General features: G+C 43.4%; 1 protein-coding gene across 1 annotated transcript; it reads right to left on the bottom strand.

The window, feature by feature from the left end:
• Window positions 1-148: 148 nt before the first annotated feature.
• On the bottom strand, window positions 149-21,593 carry ALDH8A1 (aldehyde dehydrogenase 8 family member A1). The gene is made up of 7 exons (XM_059941931.1): window positions 21,409-21,593; window positions 18,081-18,228; window positions 15,996-16,151; window positions 14,247-14,396; window positions 9,183-9,439; window positions 7,169-7,330; window positions 149-1,338 (listed from the first exon to the last, which is right to left on the bottom strand). The coding sequence occupies exons 1-7, from the start codon at window positions 21,556-21,558 to the stop codon at window positions 886-888; spliced, it is 1,476 nt and encodes a 491-aa protein (XP_059797914.1). The 5' UTR covers window positions 21,559-21,593; the 3' UTR covers window positions 149-885.
• Between the last annotated feature and the right edge of the window lie 1,004 nt (window positions 21,594-22,597).

Below are 22,597 nucleotides of genomic sequence, written 5' to 3'. Positions count from 1 at the left end.
CAGATTTCTCCTCTGATTATTGCGGGATTCAGGAAAAAAGTGCTAGATATACCACTATTACTTAGTAAAAAGTCCATGCTCCTAAGAGGATGAGGCTAAGGATGAATAAAAGACAATTCATAAACAAGGTGCATGCCATACTGCTTACTAAAATTGCTTAACATTTATTGCTTCCTTTAGGATTAGTAAATTTTAAGTCTCCTGAGATACATACACTAAGAATTGGAATTGATTAGACTCCATAGTAGGAATGGATCAAACTCTCCTTGTTCTAAGTTTCCTCCAAAAGTAGTAGTTATTTTATTCTTCTTTGTCCTTATACAGATATATTTAGTGAGACCTACCTTATATGCCTGCTCTGACAAACCCCATGTAAAGTACATCATCAACATTCACGGCCCCCTTGCATAATGAGGTACAGTCAATTACCAGTGAGCCATGCCCGTGTCTGATGGATGGGGAGACAATCCCTACAATCTCCCCAAAGGTAGAAATTATGGTGATTTGTTTCTCTTGGCTTTGTAGATTTTTTTTTTTTTTTTTACCATATACTTGCAATTGAAAAAAATAAATCTGGTTATCTGTGAATTTCCAAGAATTTTATCAAAATGATGAAAACATACTGTGAAGACACAAGTTAAGAGGAGCCTGATCGTTGTCTGGCTTCCTTTTTGTGCCTTCCTATTCTTCAACTCTTCATTGAAAAGAGACAGCATCTCTTCACCAGAGGGTAAAAATACTAAGTACAGAGGATAAGCTATAGAGATAACCTTCTGCTGAGTCAAGATATGGCTGAAATTTATGCCAGGAATTCCGTTCACCACACTGGACGACTGATTCTCCGCAGCCAGGCATCAATCGTAACAGCTTCTCCATTGGCCAAGGTCAGTGTTTAATGGTGATGGTTTTGATTTCAGTGAAGAATTCATAAGAGTCCTTGGCTCCTTCTCTACCCACCCCAGAACTCTTCATCCCCCCGAAAGGCAGGTTCAGCTCTCTGATGAGCCAGCAGTTGGTCCAGACCAAGCCTGACTGTAACTTCTTGGCCACCCGGTGGACACGCCCCACGTTGCCTGACCACACCGTGGCGGCCAGTCCATATTTAACGCTGTTGGCTCTTTGAATCACTTCCTCTTCACTATCAAAGGGGACGACACACGTCACTGGACCAAATATCTCTTCCTTCATGCAGCAGGACTCGTCCTTAATGTCTGTTATCACCGTGGGAAGCATGAAGTACCCTGCTTGATTCCTGGGGGGGAGGTTTAACTTATCCACTCCCTCACCACACAGAATTTGGGCCCCTTCCATGCGAGCTTTCTTGATGTAACTTCTGACCTGGAGAGGTAAAAAACAACTTATCGTTTGTCTTCACACAAAGCAGAGAAAATTCAATATTTTTGAAGCATCGAGATGTATAAGGTCATTCCCCCCCAAAATCTAACGCTGATTATATTTTCACTCAGCTGCTAAGTAAGCCTGAGTGCAGAAGTGCTCTAACTATTATCTGGGCATTCAGCCCTCATAGGTAAGAGGAGGAGAGTTTTTTATTTAATATCTAAGTGCTAGGCATGCAGATAAATGCTTTTCTCACATTCTCACATAATTCTCTCAAAACTATTAACTGCGTATTATTATCCCCTATTTGCTGATTATATAGTTGAGCCTCAGAAAGGGTAGAGGGTTCAAACGGATAATAAACAGTAAAGCTAGAACTCACACTCAGGTATATTCAGTAGTTAAACACACAGACTAATATTTTCTCACTTTTGGGGAGACTATGTCCATTGCAGAAAATGGGAAGTTGAATGGTGTATAAGACTTAATTAAAGGCCAGGGTGCCCTTCAATAGCTGAGCTTCCAGAACAAATAATTTCTAATGTCTCATCTCAGCACTGATTATATTGTGAAAATATATCTAGGTAATAGAGTAAAGCTCACAATAATGGGAAATAAATTATGTAATAAGTTGACCCAGTGACTCGGAGATAATGACAGATGGTTTTTAATATTGGTTATAGAAATGACTCATTATAATAATGGTATATCTATTTATATTTGAAAATGTTGTTGAAGTCACAATGATACACTCTTCTACCCTTGAGGGGCGTTATAAGCATAGGAGAAGTAGAAAAGTAATCCCCAAAATTAAAAGTCTAAAACAACAGTCAAATAGTACATCAAAGGCAGGGTAAAGTTTGGAATGATATTTTGGAATCCTACGGATTATCATTTATCTATCTGAGCATCCTGCCCCAGTATCAGATTAGTACTCCATGGTGGAACTATATTCATTGTAGAGCTATATGTTTGCCATGTAAAAATAAAAAGATAATGTTGTCTCATTATTAATTTTGCTTCAGTTTATAGAACACTTAATAAGCCATGAAGTCAAAGACATTTGAAAAATAGAGCATTTGGTAGAGCTTTATATTCTCCACTATTCCTCCTCCCCAACATGAACAATGATCTCAAAGCTTTTCCCAGAAAAGCTCTCGTTGAGTTTGTGGGTAGAGTCCACAATAGATCTGGACTTTTCCTTCCCCAACTCTCTTGCTCTTTTGAAGCAACCCGGTCACATTAATTAAAAGATGCCAGAGGCAGCATCCTGTGTGAACAAGGCGAGTGCACGTGAGTCTCCAGAGGCCCCTGCTGGATGCAGAGCCAGAACTTTTATCAGTGATTCAAACCGTGCAAGGAGCGCTCTGGTTTTAGATGATTATGTCTAAACAAAATTACATGATTCTCTCTTTGAAGCTCTTGGGATAATAAAATACCAGAAGTGTCAGTTTTCAAATTGTGAACTTATCAAATTATTTAACATATAAATTACACACTAAACTGAATTTCTTTTCTAGAGAAAGTATCACTGGATGACACAATGATATCTACACTTGCAGCCCAGGAAAACCACTTTGTAACTGTTAATGTGCTATAAAATGCAATGAAATATTCTTATAAAACCTTTTCTTGAGAGGAGAGAGCAGAGAGTAGTTAGCACTTAATATTGAATAGTTTTGGCCATAAAATCAAAGCATAGAGGTTAGAAGAGTGGGCTCGGGAGCACAGCAGTGCTCAAATCCCAGTTCCTCCACTTACCAGCTGAGGGATTTCAATTACTCTACGCCTGGACTTCCCTGGTGGCGCAGTGGTTAAGAATCCATCTGCCAGTGCAGGGGACACGGCTTCGAGTCCTGGCCTGGGAAGATCCCACATGCCGCAGAGCAACTAAGCCCGCACGCCACAACTACTGAGCCTGCGCTCTAGAGCCCGCGAGCCACAGCTACCGAGCCCATGTGCCACAACTACTGAAGCCCGCACGCCTAGAGCCCATGCTCCGCAACAAAGAGAAGCCACCGCAATGAGAAGCCCGCACACCGCAACGAAGAGTAGCTCCCACTAGCCACAACTAGAGAAAAGCCCACACGCAGTAACGAAGACCCAATGCAGCCAAAAATAAATTAAAAAAAAAAAAAGCTCTATGCCTCAATTTCCTCACTGGAAAAATGGGATTGACTGTGCCACCTATTCATAGGGTTCTTGAGAGGACTAAATAAAATAATATATGTAAAATACTTAGTGTGATACCTGACACATAGTAAGTCTTTTGAAAGTCAGCTGCTGTCGTTTGTGTTGATGTTGCTGGTGATGGTGATGATGATGATGATATAATGCACGATCTGACACTCACGAGCTAAGAGACTTCAGGGATGTTCCCCACTGTGTATGTCGGGGTGCGAGGTTAACTGACAGAGGAGGACGGGAAACCGCAAGAGTGGACCTTAGTTAGACCTGAAGCCTGGCCTTATTGGGGGATATACCCGTGAACTTCCTCTGTGCTTCCCCCCGCCTCACTGTCAACACTCAAGGATTCTCTCCCTCTGGTTATTTGCATCTTTGGAAGGCTGGCCTAGAGCCAGATTCTCCAGACAGTCAAGCAGGGAAGGATTCTGGAGAGTCAAAAGAAAAACAAAAATGAAAACAAAAAGCAACCCTGTGAAATAGGCAAGGGAGATTTTTCTGCATTCCCTGAGGATAGAATCACCTGCCATTTCCTGTGGGTCCCTGCTGCCGTCCTGGGAACCTACGAAGTCACACTTGCACTTAGGAGCCCTTGGCCATTACAAAACAACTGTCACAGCCTCTAGCTGGATTCTTCTGTCACTGCAATCCCACAGGATGGAAACAAAGATCCCGTGGCTAATTTGATTTATTTATTTATTCATTCATTCATTTATTTTTGGCTGTGCACGGCATGCAGGATCTTAGTTCCCAACCAGGTGACCAGGGATCAAACCCGTGCCCCCTGCGGTGGAAGCACGGAGTCTTAACCACTGGACCGCCAGGGAAGTCCCTTAATGTGATTTGGAGAAGACAGACAGAGACCTACTGCAGAAGAGGAGGGGTGGAATGCAAAGATGGCAGCCGGCCCTTCCTTGGCTCGCAGACCCCAAAGCTTCCTGGCGAAAGGCGAGGAAAGACCACTGCCAGTGGAGTGTGCCTGCTGCCGCCTTGATCCCAGATCACGGTTTGGCACACTGAACTGAAAAGAGTCACAGCCTGAAAAAGACACACATACACTTCCCAAGCTGCTTCCATTGGCTCCCTCTCAAAGGGCAGAGACACCTAGGGCTTCCTCACAAGACCTGAGCTGAAAGCCCCCCATCAGGGGCCCACCTGGTGAGAGACCCAGAGGGTAAAGCTGTGACTCCTTGCATCAAGACACATGTGTTCTGGGCGGAGTAGTAAGGATGGCAGGTGTCCAGGGACCCTCTGAGCCACAGCAGGATGGTTCTGAGACTCTATACTGGGGAGGGGGCGGGGACCGTGAGCAGAGCTGAGAGGAGGGATCTACCTATAGGACCACAACCCAAGGGAAACCCCACAGCTACCCGAAGCTCTATGTGTGGTGGGATAATGGAAATACCATCTTTATTGTTCTTCCTTAAAAAATAAAAATAAATGGCTTATGATAAACACTATTTTTAAGTTTGTAACAATGAAAAACTATTTTTAACACCGTGCAAAATCTTCCCCCTTAGAAGCAATAGAACCATGGCGCTTTCTGTGATGAACTACCATCTTTCCGAGATGGACTTCTTAAAAGGGCAGCGTATGAGCTCAGCACAACCGGGCTTTAAGTCACATCCTCTTGGCTGTCTCGTTATCATGGGGCATCATCTAAGGGGCACCCATAGGACCTTGATTACCATTCTCCACTGAAAGGAACCAGGGCTCAGTAGACAGAGGTCCTGTTGCCCGTGTGGGGCAGAACAACTCACATGGCCTGAGGCTGCTTGCTGTCAGAGAGCAGAAATGCTTCGGGGAGGGCCTGCGCTGGAGCTCAGGAGGGCATTGGGGGGGCAGGCTAAAGAGAGGGCCCCTTTGGGCCAGCAGGGATACGCTGAGCATCACAAATATTGTATTAAAGCCCACAGGCGTTACAATACATTGAAACCTGGTGAGCCTGTATTTGACCCAAGTTCACTATGTGGGGAAAAAGGGACAAATACTCAGAGTACAACAGAGAAAAGCCCTAACCACCAATAGGAGTCAATGAATGGCACCAGTTTCTCTCACACACAAAAGACAGTGTGTGTGAGACAGTTTCTCTCACACACAAAAGACAGGGGGCTACAAATCTTTCAACTGCTACAGGAAAGTCAAATACTTTGATTTGTTTCACTGATACACCTCCCCTCATTGGGGAACTTAAATAGTTATTATAACAGTGCCCACGATGGAAGAACAGTTTCTCTGCTGAGTTGATAAAGAGAACTTTGAGTCTCAGGTGAATGGTGAATTGCAAAGGGGACCTTAGATGACACCATGGCCTGAGTCTACTGGAAGATGCTTCTGGGAAGTTAATTCTGTGCCACAGAAAGCATTCGGGAACATGCAGGAGGTTATTTTTCACCACTTATTTGCATGTGTGGGCAGGTAGCACACATGTGTCTAGAACAGCCAGATAAGGGAGGACAAGGGAGCCTCTTGCACCTGGTGATGCCTCACTCCACGAGGGTGGGAACATCCACAACTGTGGGTCCACCACAGGCACTCTGGGGATGGCTGCCCATGTGCCTGCAGTCTTGTAGGTGAATTTGACTGGAGGAAAACACAGTCATGCTGGCCGGTCTCACTTTAAATAAATGACCACATATTTATTTAATGTGATCATAAATGATCACAGCTCCAGGTGAGCCCTTGGAGCTGCCCCGGCGACAACACGGTCACTTCGAAGCCCATTCTCTCTCCTGATCTCCTGCAAGACTATCTCACACCTTTTCCTCCTTCTTGAAACCTTCAACACCATCTCCCCTCCTCACCCTGCTTCCCATTTTACTGAGAAAACAAATAAGAAGAGACCAGCAAGACTGAGACTACACCTTCCCACCTACGGGCATCTGTGCTCCACACTACAGCGAAGGTAAAAGTTAAAGCGTAGTAAGTCTACCAAATCTGTGCAGGGTCAGAGAGTTCTTCAAACTTAAGTAAAGGTTCTGTCCCTCACTGGTTAACTGATAGGGGTGTATTACCATTACCCTTGGTTGGCCTGAGTTACTACAGCTGAAAATGAGGTCTTTTTAGCTCTGAAATTCTATGACTTATTTTGGGAGTCCCATCAGGTAATGAATTAAAATGACCTTGAAGACCCAAATTCCATAAGCCATCCAGAGAACATCAATGGCTTCTCCCACGGAGGTCCCCCCAACAAGTCACCCCACCAACGAAGGGCCGCATCATTTGGATTGGATTCGTACTTCTGGACTCCCGTTTGCTGTAAGCCAGAGGCAGAACCTTACTGCCTGGGGACTGACTGGGAACATCTACCGGCGGAAATCCCTGCCACTCTCAGCCCACATCATTCCCATCGCCTGACCTTTATTCTCTGCAATTTGCCTTCCTCACTCTACTGGTGGCATCTCTTTACTGACTTCTCAAGTTCATTTATTTCATGTAGATGCTGCTTTAACCTGGACTACATTTGTGTATTCATCTCTAACATTTTCAGACTCTGTATCCAGAGACAATTTCCCACAGATCATAATTATTAAAAAATAGGGTAGTAATCAACAGTATTTCAAAGCACAGATGGTGTTATGCCTCGCGCTGAGCTCCTCTCAAAATAAGAACTCTTTCTGTAACTTATACACAAGGATTTACTTACTTTCTCCAAATGAGCTTTACTGATCAGAGCTCCCATGTCGGCTGATGGGTCAGAGGGAATGCCAACTTTCCACATTCTGGTAGCTTCTACAAACCTCTTTAAAAATTCACTATAGATGCTCTTCTGGACAAAGATCCTGCTGGTGCAGAGGCAAATTTCACCCTGCCAAGAATGACACATGAGGACAATGACAAAACAGGAGGGCCCACTCCTTCATGGATAGATCACCCTGCACTTCTGAACACCTGTCACGTATCAGGCACTGGTCTGTACAATGGGAGACAGTGGTAAACAAGATGAAGTTTCACCATGTGGAATGCACTGTCTTATGGGGAAGACAGGCAATAGCACAAGTACAGCTCAATGAACAATATAACTTCAGGTTGTGACCAAAACAATACAAGAAAACTAAGCAGAGAATGAGAATAGAAAATAATGGGGGGGGGGGTGCAGCTTTTACTCCCTTTTATTAAAGGGAGTCCTGGAAGGCACTGGTGAACAGGGTATATTTGAACTGACCCTTGATTGACGTGAAGGAGCTGGATGGATGAAGATCTGAAGGAAGAGAATTCTCAGCAGTAAATGTAAAGGACCTGCCACAGGAATGAGCTTGGAGTGTGTGAGGAAAGGCAGGAAGGTGAGTGGGGCTGAGGGTGGGGATGGAGGCAGGGACAGGGGTCAGAGGGATGTAGAAGACGAAGGCAGGAGGTGAGGAGCGAGGCAACATCACACAGGGTCTTAAAGGCTCATAGACTCACAGAGAGCTTGCATTTTATCTGCAGTATCATGAAAGGACCATGGAAGGCTTTAAGCAGCAAGACGATGGGATCGGACTTACATTTTAAAATGATCATTCTGGCAGTTGTGTGGAGAATAGAATTGGAGAGAATGAGAGTGGGAACAGGGGAATGTTAAGAGAGCTTTTCAGACATTCAGATAAGTGGAGGTAGCTTGGACCAGGCAGGATCAATGGAGATGAGAAAAGTGATAGGAGTCCACTGAGGTTAACAAATTCTTAAAGGGGCATGGGACCCCAAAAGTGTAAGGAAACTGGCATAGATGCTCTGGAGAAGTGATAGGATTCCGGATAGATTTTAAAGATAGAACTAACAGGACCTGTTGGTGGATTAGTGAGGTATAAGGAAAAGAGAAAGTAAGAACAAGGATGAGTCCCAGATTTGGGGCCTGAGTCTCAGAGTGGATGGTAGTCTCTTCCCTGGAGAGGCAAACGCAAGGCGGGGAGAGCAGAGGTACCGCAGGGAAAGGAGAGGGAGGGGAATCAAGAGTTCTGCTCTGCACAGGTTAAGTTTCAGATGCTACTGGACATCCAAGTAGAGGTACTGAGTGTTCCAGGGAGAGGCGCTAACAGATTTCTGAGTGAAAAATCATCCTTATCATCATTTGAACATAACATCTAATAGTTTACAAACCACATTCTGGACTTGTCAGTATTGTGTATGTATGATTGTACATATATGCATAAATAAATATTTTCATCACATTGATATTTCATCTTCACAACAACCCATTCAACAATCAGGAGAAACAAAGTTGCCCAAGGCTCCTCCATGACGTTAAGTTAAGAAACTTGCTTGAGACTGGTTCAGGTATTTATTTCTAAGTGTGCGAATGCATTTGGGATGCTTTGGGGAGGGATAATAAGGTTTCCAGGAGCTAGGACACCTGGACAGCAGGAAAAGACTGGGAAAACTATAAATAAAGGAATGGGGAAGCTTGGAGAAGCAAAAAAGAAGTCATCACCCGATAAAAGCCGTGTAACTCAAGAAGAGGAGTTTGCTGCACAGGAGACGCCACAAGGCTTCTGAGTGACACTGTGATTGAACAGATAGTCAATGGAGTAACACAATGTAACCATTCTCCTTGCACTGAAATAGTCCTGGATTGACTTACTCACCCCAGTTTTGCACTGTGATGCAACGGATCCAGCTTGACAGGGCTACTGAGTTAAAAACAACAAATAAACAAAGGGGAAGAAAAAACCCAGAGGACATACCTGGTTGGCAAAGCTGGACCTGACTGTTGTGGGGACACACTCTTCCAGGTTGGCATCTTCAAAGACGATGGCAGGATTCTTGCCCCCCAGCTCCAGCGAGAGCTTCTTGCAGTGGGGAGCACTCAGCTGTGTGATCCGCTGGGCCGTGGGCTGGCTCCCAGTGAAGGAGATGAGGGGCACCTCCGGGTGGGACACCAGGGCCTCGCCTACCCTGGGCCCCACTCCAAACACAATATTTACCACACCTGGTGGAACACCTGGATGGGAAGCAGTATCGGTTTCAGTGATTCTCTCAGTATGTTGAGGACTTCAGGTTACATGGAGATTCTCCTTCAAAGTTCAACGGCGTGAATGGGGTTGGGAGGGAATGTTAACGGCTGTCTCTGGTTCAATAGCAAAACAAGGACTAGAGCATCACCTGTGCCTATGCTATACCCCGGGTGGGATTTCTCCGGGGGCTTTGTCCTAGAAAAATGCAGCGTTGAACATTCTATATATTTCATTCCATAGTATTGACTGGGCCTCAGGGGCTGAAGATACAAATACATCCTCAGGCAGGTCGGGCCCCAGGAAGGAGGAGAGCCCTGCTCCAAGCTGGCATCTGCGACTCACAGTTCAGTGGGCAAATGTGAAGAAGACGGGGCATTCATGCACTAAAGAAGCCAGAGAAGAGACTGACTACCTCGGCCCAGGGGAGTGACGGAGGGCTCCCCCAGGAAGGTGAGTCTTGAGTTGAAGGTCCGGCTCCCCATGATATGGATGCACCATCACCCTCTAAGACTGACTGACCAAGAACACCCCCAAGTAGGTGCCCCAATCTTTTCTATCACAAAACTCTACTGCTCCATATCTGCATGTATTCATTTATGTGTTTTATGGATTTTCCTGTTCATTACATATCGACCACTAGAAGGTTCTCCAGCCAAGGGCAGACATGGGGGTCTGTGTTTTGCCTTTCATTGTATCCACTGTGCCATGGCCTACTTTGCCATATAGAATGAATACCCATTTAAAAAAAGTTTTTTAACGCATCACATTTAAAATAAATTAATGATAGCCATTATCAAAAAATCTGGAAACAATAAATGCTGGAAAGGGTGTGGTGAAAAGGGAACCCTCCTGCACTGTTGGTGGGAATGTAAATTGATACAGCCACTATGGAGAACAGTATGGAGGTTCCTTAAAAACCTAAAAATAGAACTACCATGTGACCCAGCAATCCTACTACTGGGCATATACCCTGAGAAAACCATAATTCTAAAAGAGTCATGTACCACATTGTTCATTGCAGCTCTATTTACAATAGCCAGGACATGGAAGCAACCTAAGTGTCTATCAACAGATGAATGGATAAAGAAGATGTGGCACATATATACAATGGAATATTACTCAGCCATAAACAGAAATGAAACTGAGTTATTTGTAGTGAGGTGGATGGACCTAGAGTCTGTCATACAGAGTGAAGTAAGTCAGAAAGAGAAAAACAAATACCATATGTTAACGCATATATATGGAATCTAAAAAAAAAAAAAGAAAAAGGTACTGATGAACCTAGTTGCAGGGCAGGAATAAAGATGTAGACATAGAGAATGGACTTGAGGACACGGGGTGGGAGGGGAAAGCTGGGGCAAAGTGAGGGTAGCATCGACATACATACACTACCAAATGTAAAATAGATAGCTAGTGGGAAGCGGCAGCATAGCACAGAGAGATCATCTCAGTGCTTTGCGATGACCTAGAGGGGTGGGATAGGGAGGGTGGGAGGGAGGCTCAAGAGGGAGGGCATATGGGGACACACGTATGCATACGGCTGATTGAATTTGGTGTACAACAGAAGCTAATGCAGTGTTGTGAAGCAATTATACTCCCATAAAGATCTATTAATAAATAAATGAATAAATAAGTTAATGAAAAAGAAGATATAATGCTACATATGTATGCTATTAAAATAATTTTTATGAGAATAAAAAATAAAAATAAAACATTTAAAGAGTACCAGTAAACGCTCACATTTATTGGGTACTTGCTGTGGGTTGGTCATTGCTGTAAGTGGGCTACACCCTTTAGATCTCCCAACAGCTCTGTGAGGTACGTCGTATTAATACATTGATTGATTACGTTTCCTTGAGCTCCGATGTTAATAAGTTAAGACCTATCTACTGGCCAGTATTTCTCAGAACCATTTTGCCATTTGATCCAGACACTAATGAAATTTTTCTAGATAAATCTGCCTTCTACCCTTAAAAGATTCTGGTTATAAGAGAAAGAAGGCAGTTTAATTGGCAAATAACAATTCAGTAAAACTCAGAGTAGGTGGCTAAGAGACAGCAAAGGGAAGGAAGCCCCTCCAGTGCCAGGATGTGCCTGGGTCACGACGAGGAAAATTTTAAGCTTAAATAGAGCAGAACCAAAATTAATAGGAAGGGCCAGAAATCTGCCGTCAGTGGACACTTCAGGAATGAGAGCAAACGTTTGGTGCCCCCAAGGGAAAAAACCAAATATTTTAGGGCTCCCAAAGAGGTATTCATGGTGTACCTATATAAATATTCGATGATTTTATTTCGAAGGAAGTTCATTTACCAAGTCTGTTTGAATGCCCCGGACTAGAGGAGCTAGCTGTCGAAATACCCAGAATGCCTTAGCAGGTCGTTTTAGCTTTCTTTTCTTACACTATTGCAAGCTTCTCTTAGAGTGCTCTAAAGCAGAATTAAGTGATGTAATTCACACTCCCTCCCAATCCCAGTGGAGAAACTGAGGGCTCATGTCAGGGGCAACTGGACCATCATACTCTCAGTGTTTGTTGGAGGAGGAAAGTTTGGCAAAGCCAGCCCAGGGAGGGAGCGGGGATGGGAGGGAGGGAAGGACTGTTTTGGTACAATAGGTTTATTCATTCACAAGAATAAGAGCAATGCTGGGTAAATAAATGGAAACATAAAACTCTCATGCAGACCAGGTTCTGGGCTATATGAAAGAAGAGGGTGATTAGAAAAGAGAAATCACCATAGATCAAGATGTAGCTGAGGGGCTTCCCTGGTGGCGCAGTGGTTGAGAATCTGCCTGCTAATGCAGGGGACACGGGTTCGAGCCCTGGTCTGGGAAGATCCCACATGCCGCGGAGCAACTAGGCCCGTGAGCCACAACTACTAAGCCTGCGCGTCAGGAGCCTGTGCTCCGTAACAAGAGAGGCCGCGATAGTGAGAGGCCCGCGCACCGCGATGAAGAGTGGCCCCCGCTCGCCGCAACTGGAGAAAGCCCTCGCACAGAAACGAAGACCCAACACAGCCAAAAATAAATAATTAATTAATTAAAATAAAAAAGATGTAGCTGATTTTAGGAGTGAGTGGTCTCTGGAACACGGCTCTGTGGCACCCTCCCCAGCTCCCTGTGTATCCAACACAGGATGAAAGCAGAGCGGAGGCCCCACTTCTATCTCACACCAGGGAACCGGCAGTCAAGAGGCAGGGAAGAAAAACACCTTGGACCTTTGCAGATACTAGAGATTCAATTTTGCAAAGAAAGGGATAGAATGCGGTCTCTTTTGTAAGGGAGGGATGGCACGTTCTGGGACGGGAGGGAGGTAGGGATGTCCATATCATGCACCTTCCAGAGGCCTAGGGCAGCCATCGACATCATCCCAAAGGCCTAGGCTGGGTGGCCTCATTCCTCCATAGGATACAAGGGAAATGGGCAGCTAAACTAGGGTCATGAGGCCCAATGCTCTTCCCTAAACGGGCACAATCTAACCTGTCATCTAAACCCTGGGGTAGGAACTGGCTCAACTTTCCTGGAAGCCAATGTGTATGTTTTTGCTTTGAGAGAAAAGGCATCCAGGAGAGAGACGGGCTCTTACCAACCACCCCTTCTATGGATCTAAGTGAGCCCAGCAACACCTCCTCTGTGGGCTTGAAGGAAGCGAGCACAGCAGAGGCTGACAGAGCCTGTTCCCCGCCACCTGCCCATCATTCCCACCCAGGCTGGGCAGAGACATGAGCTGAGGGCCTAACAGTGAGGGGCTTCCTGTGGGTTATAAGCTAGAGCCTCCTGCCTGCGACCTTCCAACCCTGGTGCGGTGTCGGCTGAACACTCCAGGCGAAACCGGGAACACACCCTCCACGTTTCAAACCATCAGCAGAAGGAGGACAAGGAACCATAGTGAATCGGCATCTCAGCAGTGGTTCCAAATGCAGGGAAAACTGAGGGGTGTCTATTCAATTCTCTTGAACATGGGCTGTTTCTCTTAGGCATTCTATAGCTGTGCAAACCAGAGAGGTACCTAGCAATATTCTTCTTTTCATCAAAATCCACTTGTGGTTCAAACGTAGGATTTAAACTGACTATTGGAGACACTGTCTGGGGCAGGCTGGTGTCTGAGTTGATCAAGCTCTTTAAGCCGTTTGCTGTACTGCTATCCTGTGCTCAGGGGACTGCCCGTGGAGCCCCTGCAGGAAGGAGCTGTCCTGCGGGATGAATAAAGGAAGCAGTGGGCACGAACCCCGTGGACGAAGGGGATTTCTCAGAAGAGAATCAGGGAAACAAAAAATCAGAGATGTCCCTGGGATCTGTTTCGGTGCTGAGCAGATTTCTATCCAAAATAACTTTTCAAATGTCAGTGATTGGGCTTCCCTGGTGGTGCAGTGGTTGAGAGTCTGCCTGCCAGTGCAGGGGACACGGGTTCGAGCCCTGGTCTGGGAAGATCCCACATGCCGCGGAGCAACTGGGCCCGTGAGCCACAATTACTGAGCCTGCGCGTCTGGAGCCTGTGCTCCGCAACAAGAGAGGCCGCGATAATGAGAGGCCCGCGCACCGTGATGAAGAGTGGCCCCCGCTTGCTGCAACTAGAGAAAGCCCTCACACAGAAACGAAGACCTAACACAGCCATAAATAAATAAATAAATAAATTTGGAAAAAAAAAAAAAAAGAATATATAGGCAACTAGATGTTCATATACCAAAAATAAATTTAAAAAAAAAAAATGTCAGTGACCCTATGGTGGCTGAAGCCTACAAAACATACATCTCCAAAGCCAACCGCGTGCCCCCCCCTTAAACCCTATCTCCCGGTTACCTGCTTTCTCCAGAAGTTTGCACATCATCCACGCGGTCACAGAAGTCAGCTCGCTGGGCTTGGCTATCACAGTGTTGCCAGCAGCGATCGCTGGAGCCATCTTCCAGGTCAGCAAGTAGAGGGGCAGATTCCAGGGACTGATCAGACCAGCTAACAGAGGATAACAGAAGCATTGCCAGCAATGACATGCCCCTCAAAGCAGATGGGCCAGACAGGCTTTAGGAATGAAAACTCCTTCATGCTACACCAAACTTCAGCTTACTCTTCCAAAATCCCAAACTTTTGTAGCCAACTTCAGGGAACTAATTCTAAACTGTATTACAAGCAGCTGTACCTTTTTAAACTATAATCAGTAGTACAGTTTACTCTTTTCTTGATGACTTACAATTATATTTATGAACAACAGCAATATAAGTTCTGGGGCTAAAAGACTGCCACCTTTCCCTAAACATTCTCAGAATGTGATCAGTTTTGAGATTTGTAGACTGATCTCTGCACTGTTTAAACTTCTCCCTCCTCATTATCAAACAGGCCAGCTACTATTTCTTCTAAATTTCTCCATCTCTGTTTCTAATCTCTTGTGGATTGAGACAGAAAATCTCAAGCTGTTCAGAATTTTTTGTAAAATAAGAGCAATAGGTTCTGGGACTGTGAAATCCATTTTAGCTAACCCAGAGTATTTTTTAACAAAAAAAAAAAATCTTTCTAGGTTCTCATCTGTACCCTGACCAGATAGGTTTGCTGGGTAAGTAACAGAACCAACATCTACAGTGGGTCTCCATGTAACATTCTGAAACCACCTAGGCTTCTGACCATAAAACGTGTAAAAATAAAACCTACATTATGAATAAGTAAATGGATTCACCTTATTTTATACTCTGCCCTCAATCCTGAGCTATGAAAGTGAACATAGTTTACATTATTAAATTTCCCACTGAAAAATCTGCTCTTTAGGGGATAATATTTTTGCAGCATAATGTACTAGCATACTTCTTAGGAGGAGGTTTGAGCTTTTATAATGCCTTGAAAATACCATTTCTGAAGGGCTCAGGTAAAATGTTCCATTTTCTTCCCCTTTAACTTACCTTCTTTTATTCTATCATAAAATATAACTAGTAAAATATGGACGGTGGTTGTTTTTTTCTCAGAGGAAACAGTGACATCTAGTGGACATTTTTAGTTATTGCAGATATTTATATGTCCTCTAAAGGGCAAGAAGCAGAGAAATGAAAGAGGGAAGTAGATAATCCAGTCAAGGCTTATTTACCATGTACCTGGCACTGTTCTAAGTGCTCTACACTTACTAATTTACATAATTCACATAAAGATATATAAAGATAAAATTAAACCATCCTCCCAGTTTCCATCTCAGGATACTGAAGCACACAAAAGTTAAATCATTTACTCCACACATAACCTAAAATCTATGATCTTAACCACAACGCTCTCTGGAAATAATTTTTTTTTTTTTTAATTACAAGTGACAAAAAGTCCTGGATTGTGAATTTATAATCAGTATCATTCTTTTTTTCTGTGATTCCTCCAGAACAATGTTCCAGGAATAACTAAGGAATTTGACACAAAGGAAATAAACTAGAATTGGATTTTTAAGGGCAATTAAATTTCAGATAAAGTAGAAGAAATTTCTACTTTCCTTTTTTTAAAGTCTATTCCTTTAGATCAATTCTACAGGGCTGACTGACCAACTCTACGTGCAGCTGTGGTCCAGGTTTTCACTGCAGCACCTACCGATGCCCACGGGGGTCCGCACCGTGTAGTGGAGACAGCCCAGGTGGTCCATCTGTGTGCACTCGGACGTGTGGTGCAGGATGGAGGAAGCGAAGAACCGGAAGTTCTGTACAGACCGGGGAATGTCCATGGTTCTCGCCAGGGTTAGGGTTTTCCCTATAAGAAGTCAACAAGGCACCGTCAGTGTTCTTCACCTCGGACTGGGAGGAGGCAATACCACACACGTATCCTAGCTCACACTGAAGTAGCCTCTGTTTCTTCCAGTCTGGGATGCGCATTCCTTGGTTACAGAGAGCGTTGATCATAGTTTGATAAAACTATGAAACAATTAGATGTGAGGTTATAAGATGAAGCAGAGGGGGTTAGAGTTGAGTCAAATAATCTTGTTTTGTGGACTGAACAATTCATAGCTATCATCAGGAATTCACCAGATGCTATCACTTCACCCACACCAGCTCTTTCAATTCAAAATCACCAAGCTTTGGACATGCTACAGAGGGGTTGGAATAATGGGTGTTAAGACAGCTGTATTTGCACATCACCAAAAAAGCACGTGATGACATTAACTGTCCCCTCAACACACAGTGGAGTCACTAAGATGGACACATGGCAGAACCACTGATGGAAACCTGGCACAGGATGCTGTGTGGCCCTTGCTCACCCATCATGTGCCGCATGCACATCCCAGATATATGCTTACATGGATTGTTCCTTAGTTATCTTTAGTGATACAGGGAGACTCTGCAGTGTCAGGAAGCATTTTCTTCTTAAGGGTTTGGAGTCAGGCTGCTTCTTAACTTTAGGCTGCTTTACAGCCCGCATATAAACTAAAAAGATCTTGGCCTTTTCTAAGATCTTTATCATTACAAAGATTTACAGACATTTACTCCATTACCCTGACTTCTGGGAAGCAGTTTAAAAAATTGGGAAATTGTGTTGGGAGTGGAACAGTGACCAACATATCGGAAATCTTTCTAAAAAACTGTGTGACTGCTCTTCAAGTCATCTTTGCTTTTAAAAAACAAACTTATGTTTACCAAAGGGGAAAGGAGGGGGAGGGATAAATTAGGAGGTTGGGATTAACATATACACACTACTATATATAAAATAGATAACCAACAAGGACCTACTGTGTAGCACAGGAACTATATTCAATATCTTGTAATAACCTATAAGGAATAAGAATCTGAAAAAGAACATATATATGTATATATACATACATACATACATATATAAGATAATTTGAAGAGCTGTCACATGTATATGTATATGTGTATGTATATATCTATATATATATATCTGAATCACTGTGCTGTACACTTGAAACTAACATATTGTAAATCAACTATACTTCAATTGAAAAATAAATATCATGCCACAACCACTGAAGCCCGTGAGCCTAGAGCCCGTGCTCTGCAACAAAGAGAAGCCCGCGCACCGCAACGAAGAGTAGCCCCTGCTCGCCGCAACTAGAGAAAGCCCGCGCACAGCAATGAAGACACAACGCAGCCAAAAATAAATAAATAAATAAATAATTAAAATTTAAAAAATAATAAATGAATCACGTAGTGAAAAGAAAAGAAACAAAAAAACAAATTTGCTTTGAAACTCTCTACTTAGAACTAGTGGAGGGTTGCACCCTCAGCCCTCATTCTTCCTCTCTCCCCATATCCATGCCCTTTGCCATACATCTTTGCAGTTCCCTCCACCAAATATACAGTGTATTTATTTCCCTGCCTCTTGAACTTGCGTTGGGCCTTGACTTGCTTTGGCCATCAGAATGAAGCAGAAGCGGGCCAGTTGCAAGCCTCGGCCTTCGGAGGCCTTGGCTGCTTTGGCTTTCCATCCTCTACCACTGCCGTGAGAAGCACGTGGGTGGGCTAGGTGATGGGTCCAAGGGGCTGGGTGGGGGTAACATGAAGAAAGTGTCCTGAGTTCCATCCACACGGTTAAGAGGCAGGAGATCAACTGACAACCTGGAATGAGCATGTGAACCACCAGGAAGATAGTGCGTGCACTTCCCCGGCTCCGCTAGAGAGAGCGAGCATGGGAAAGAGGGAAGAGGCCGGCACAGGTGCCTCTCACCTTGGTCCCTGGATTCAGACTGGGCCAGCTCCTCCAGGGACTGTTCCAGCAAATCCGCCAGCCGCTGCAGCACCTGCGAGCGCTCCTGGGGGCTCCGGGAAGACCAGCCCGGAAAAGCTGCTCTGGCGGCCTCCACCGCGGCTTCGATCTCGGAGGAGCAAATGGAAGAGGGTCGCCTTAGACTGTTGCTGCCGAGGGTTGGATGAATCCAGAATCCACAGGTCCGTACATGCCTAACGTTTTTTCTGCCTAATTTCAAGTATTCGACACTCCCAGTACTGAGTCGCCCACAAAGTGGTATTTATATGACCAGCAAAGCCGGGGCACCCCCAAAAAAGAAAAATGCTCCATTTTGACCAAGGTATCCAGAATGTGGCGATAAGAGAATCTATTTGAGTAGCAGGTATACGTTTTCAATAATTTCAAAATATAGAACATTTCTGAATATCATATGAGAAAGGAAACTTAATTAAGATGTATGGAATCTCTAAACTCTTAATGTATGGAATCTCTAAACTCTTTTTGACATACTTGATAAAGTCTAAAAGTTTCTTTGAAATCACATCCCGGACTGTCATTTTCACTTGGAATGACTGATCATATTATTTATTTATTGACTAATTTTTATATATAACGGAATGTGCTAAATGCTTTACACAAATTATTTCATTAAATCCCTTTTAAAATTCTGTAACATGAGTATTGCTAAGCCTGTTTTACAGATAAGGAAACTGAAACACAGAGAGCTCAAGTAATTTGCCAGAGGTCACACAGCTAATAAGTGGCAGAATCAGGATGCAAACCCAGATCTCTGTGGCTCCCAAGACCACGGCTGGCCTGCTATGGCATAACCACAGTCCAGTCCCCTGCCTGGCTCCGCCCAATGGAAAGGTCCTCTGTTGGAGAAGAGGGCATCTGGGGTTGAACAGATAGCTTGGGGACCTGGTTTTAGAGCTAAATCCAAAAGGAAACAATGTATAGGAAGGTATCAGCAAAGCCAGTTCATGGAGGCAGAATGAATTATCAGGGCTTCTGCTGTCTTTCTCCTCTCTTAGGCAAACGTCTAAGCAATGTCTTTTCCAGAGATGGCAAATCCAGAGGCTGTGTCTCTCCCTTCTCCTCTCTCACATGCATGACACTTATAATCACTCACAGCTTTCTTCCACCACTGGACCCAGGCTCAGTCTCAGAATCTTTTTCCACAAGCTTCCGGCATCTTTCTTGTATTACCTGATCTGACAATTCAACTGCCCTATCACCCCAAATTGGATCTACATGCCTTCTCGTTTTCTTTATGTGAACAAAGTCACTTTCAGCTGAGCTAAAATAGGTATAAAAGGATTCTCATTTTAATTACAAATGTCTGGAAAGTTGATGGTTGACGCCCTGCTGCCAGTCAACAAGAGGAGGGTTCCTACCTACAGCAGTCAACGTCAAATCTAATCTTCCTACAGTTGTCGATGCAAAACTCTGATCTTTTAGAAAAGCAGAAAACTCAAGTCCAGTCATATTTTCTAAGTTGTCCTATGTCACATGTCCTACATCCATTTAATGTAGAACACATATAATGTACTACATACAATAATATTAGCAAAAGATAATACTTATAAAGCATTTACTATATGCCAGATGCAAAGGGCTCTACATATATCAGTCTGTTTAATCTTCAGAACAACACTCTGAAGTAGGTATTATTATTATCCCCATTTTATAGATGAGGAGACTGAGGCACAGGGAGGTTCAGCTGTAGGTCAAGAACATAGGTATTAAGCGGTGCAGCTGATCTCTGAAGCCAGGCAGTCGGACCCCAATGCTACAGTGCAAATGCTACTGCGAGTGTGTGTGTGACCACTAATCTAAGCATGCTGTGATCTGTAAAATAAGGATGATGATAAGAGTCTTATTTATAGGTTATGACTCAGATTTGGGACAATTTGTGTTCAATGGCTTAGTGAATGCACAGCACAAAGCAAACGCTGAATGAATGGGAGTCCTGTTGACAGACTGGCAGCACTTTCTGTGAGTGACTTTTGGGGAAATTGGGCATGTGGCTTGCATGGTAACCATATTTTTCAAGCCAGAAAAACCTGGGATTTATGGTATCAGATGGAATGTTTGCAAGCTGGATTGCTGGGAAATCCAAAATATCTATTCCTCTGCGAGCAGGTGTATCCATCCCTCATTCTCTCTTCTGCAAGGGCTGAGCCATTCATTAGCTGCAGAAAATATTTCACCTGAATTTGGCATACTTGTCCATTTTAACTTTACTTTGGAAAGGACTCTGAGACAAGGAGGGCTGGAAAAGCTGGATTTCCCACATCTATCCCAGGTCATTTGAAGCAAACAAAATTGCAGGTTACAGTTTAACCAACAAATGAGCCAATATTTGCAAACTTTAATCCAAAAGTCTAAAGGTTTTTTTTTTAATGCAAGACAGATTTAGAATATTATTAACAGTAGAGAAAGAATAGCTTAGTTCTTTTTTTAAAAAAACCTTGCATATAATACTCATTTACATATGAAGGCTACAATTATCTTTTAAATAATCTAGTTCTTTGTGCCTTAAAAAAATAAATTAAAATCCATTTAATTTGAGCATAAATCCATTTAGATGAGTATACATTCATCAGCCACATTTATCACCCCAAATATATTTATACCCTCAGTGCAATAACTAATCAAATATATCTCAAATATTTTACAAAACTCCTCAATAATATTAATTCTACATCACTGAAAAAAAGTTTTAATGTGAGCGCCATTAAGTACTTTGAGTAAGAAAAAGTAGTGTTAAATTTAACTTCAAAAATATGCAGGAATTTGATTCTGCATTTCATCATTCAAATGATTGGTTTTACTTTACTAGATATTTTGAAGACATGAAGAATTATTACAGGATAATATAAAATAAATCCCTGGGTTTTAAAATTTTGTTAATTTTTGTGAAGTAATGCCTTTTTTGGAAATCCATGAATATAATGGCAAATTTAGGCAACACTTGGTTGAGAAAAAGGATCACTTAGTAATACTGATCATTCTTACAAATAATGCTTTTTACTAGGCACCCATCAAGGAATGTCTGTGAGTTGTGGCTTTGTGTTAGGCTACCTGGATTATTTGTTTCTGCATATGGTAACCTGAGATTGGTGCCGTGTATCATATATACCCAATTACAAAATAAACCTTCCTAGAACTAAAAATCTTTCTTCTGCTAATGTTTAACAATCCTACACCATTTCTCAATCCCCTTTGCTCCCAGAAAATTAAGTTACCATAAATCACCAACAGGCAAAGTAGATTTCAGTCTTCTCTGAGTGAATATACTCACCTCTTCTTTTCCACTGTTTGGCACTCGGCAGTACACTTCCCCTGTAGAGGGATCATAGGAATCTAGGTATGAGCTACAAGGTAAAAATTTCCCATCTATGAAATTTTCCAGCATCAAAAGGGCCCTTGTTCCAGCCATAGGAGAGGACATGCCTGCCCTTCCCCTTGGCGTTGCTCAGGGAGGCTATCCCCCCACTCTTCCGACTCCTGACTTAGTCTCCTCCTCATTTCCAGCCCCAGTGACCCCATCTGCCAATCAGTGCAAGTGGGAGGTGACCTGACATTCTCCGAGAGTTTTTCAGTCTCCAAACTCCGAATGAAGAGAGTTCCCAAATATTTCACAGTTGTCCAGTACGTTGTGAGAAATGGATAATAATATGTTAAAGAAACATCAGCTTATGTGTTCATGGCCCTTTAAAATGGTCAAAAGGCATCTGTGTGTATCATTTTATTGGATTCACACTATAAACTATTCACTGCTCGAACATTGATTAAGTGCCAGGCCCTGAGGCAGGTCTTCACATGAATTTACTCATTTATTCCACACAACAATCCTATAGAAAGTAAAGGTCATTACTTCCCCTCTTTTGTCCTCTTTTGGAGAGGTGAATTTGTCCAAAATTGCATAGTTGGTAAGGGTCCTTTTGTCTCCAAATCATGTGCTTTTTCCTCAGTGCATCACTGCCCTCACCCTCCGAGGTGGCTGAAGGCAGACTTTCTCTTTCCATCACCCACCAGTTTCTCTCTGCCTTGGCTGCCTTGTTGCTGAACTGTCCATCCTAAAACTAGGGCTGCCACCGCAGCCCACATCTGCCCAGATGTGCCATGAAGATGACGGTATCAGCCCAAACTATATACAATGTATGTAACACACCCAGGACTCATGTCCATGATGTATATAAGAAGTTCTACAAATTGGTAAGAGAAATGAACAACCCCATAGAAAGATAAGCAAAGGATATGAAAAAGCAACTCATAGCAAAGGGAACACAGTGGGCTAATGAGTGTGTGAAAGGATGCTCCGTGTCACAGTTAATCAGGGAATGTGAGAGACAAAGAAGACGGGAAAAGTTTTGTTTTTTTTTTAAATTGAAGTATAGTTGATTTACAATGTTGTGTTAGTTTCAGGTGTACAGCAAAATGATACATATATATATATACACACTCTTTTTCAGATTCTCTTCCCTTAT

The sequence above is a fragment of the Balaenoptera ricei genome, chromosome 12 (assembly GCF_028023285.1).
Source record: "Balaenoptera ricei isolate mBalRic1 chromosome 12, mBalRic1.hap2, whole genome shotgun sequence".
Lineage (NCBI taxonomy): Eukaryota > Metazoa > Chordata > Mammalia > Artiodactyla > Balaenopteridae > Balaenoptera > Balaenoptera ricei.
Note: the sequence above shows the minus strand (reverse complement) of the source record. Positions and strands in the feature narration are given on the sequence as shown.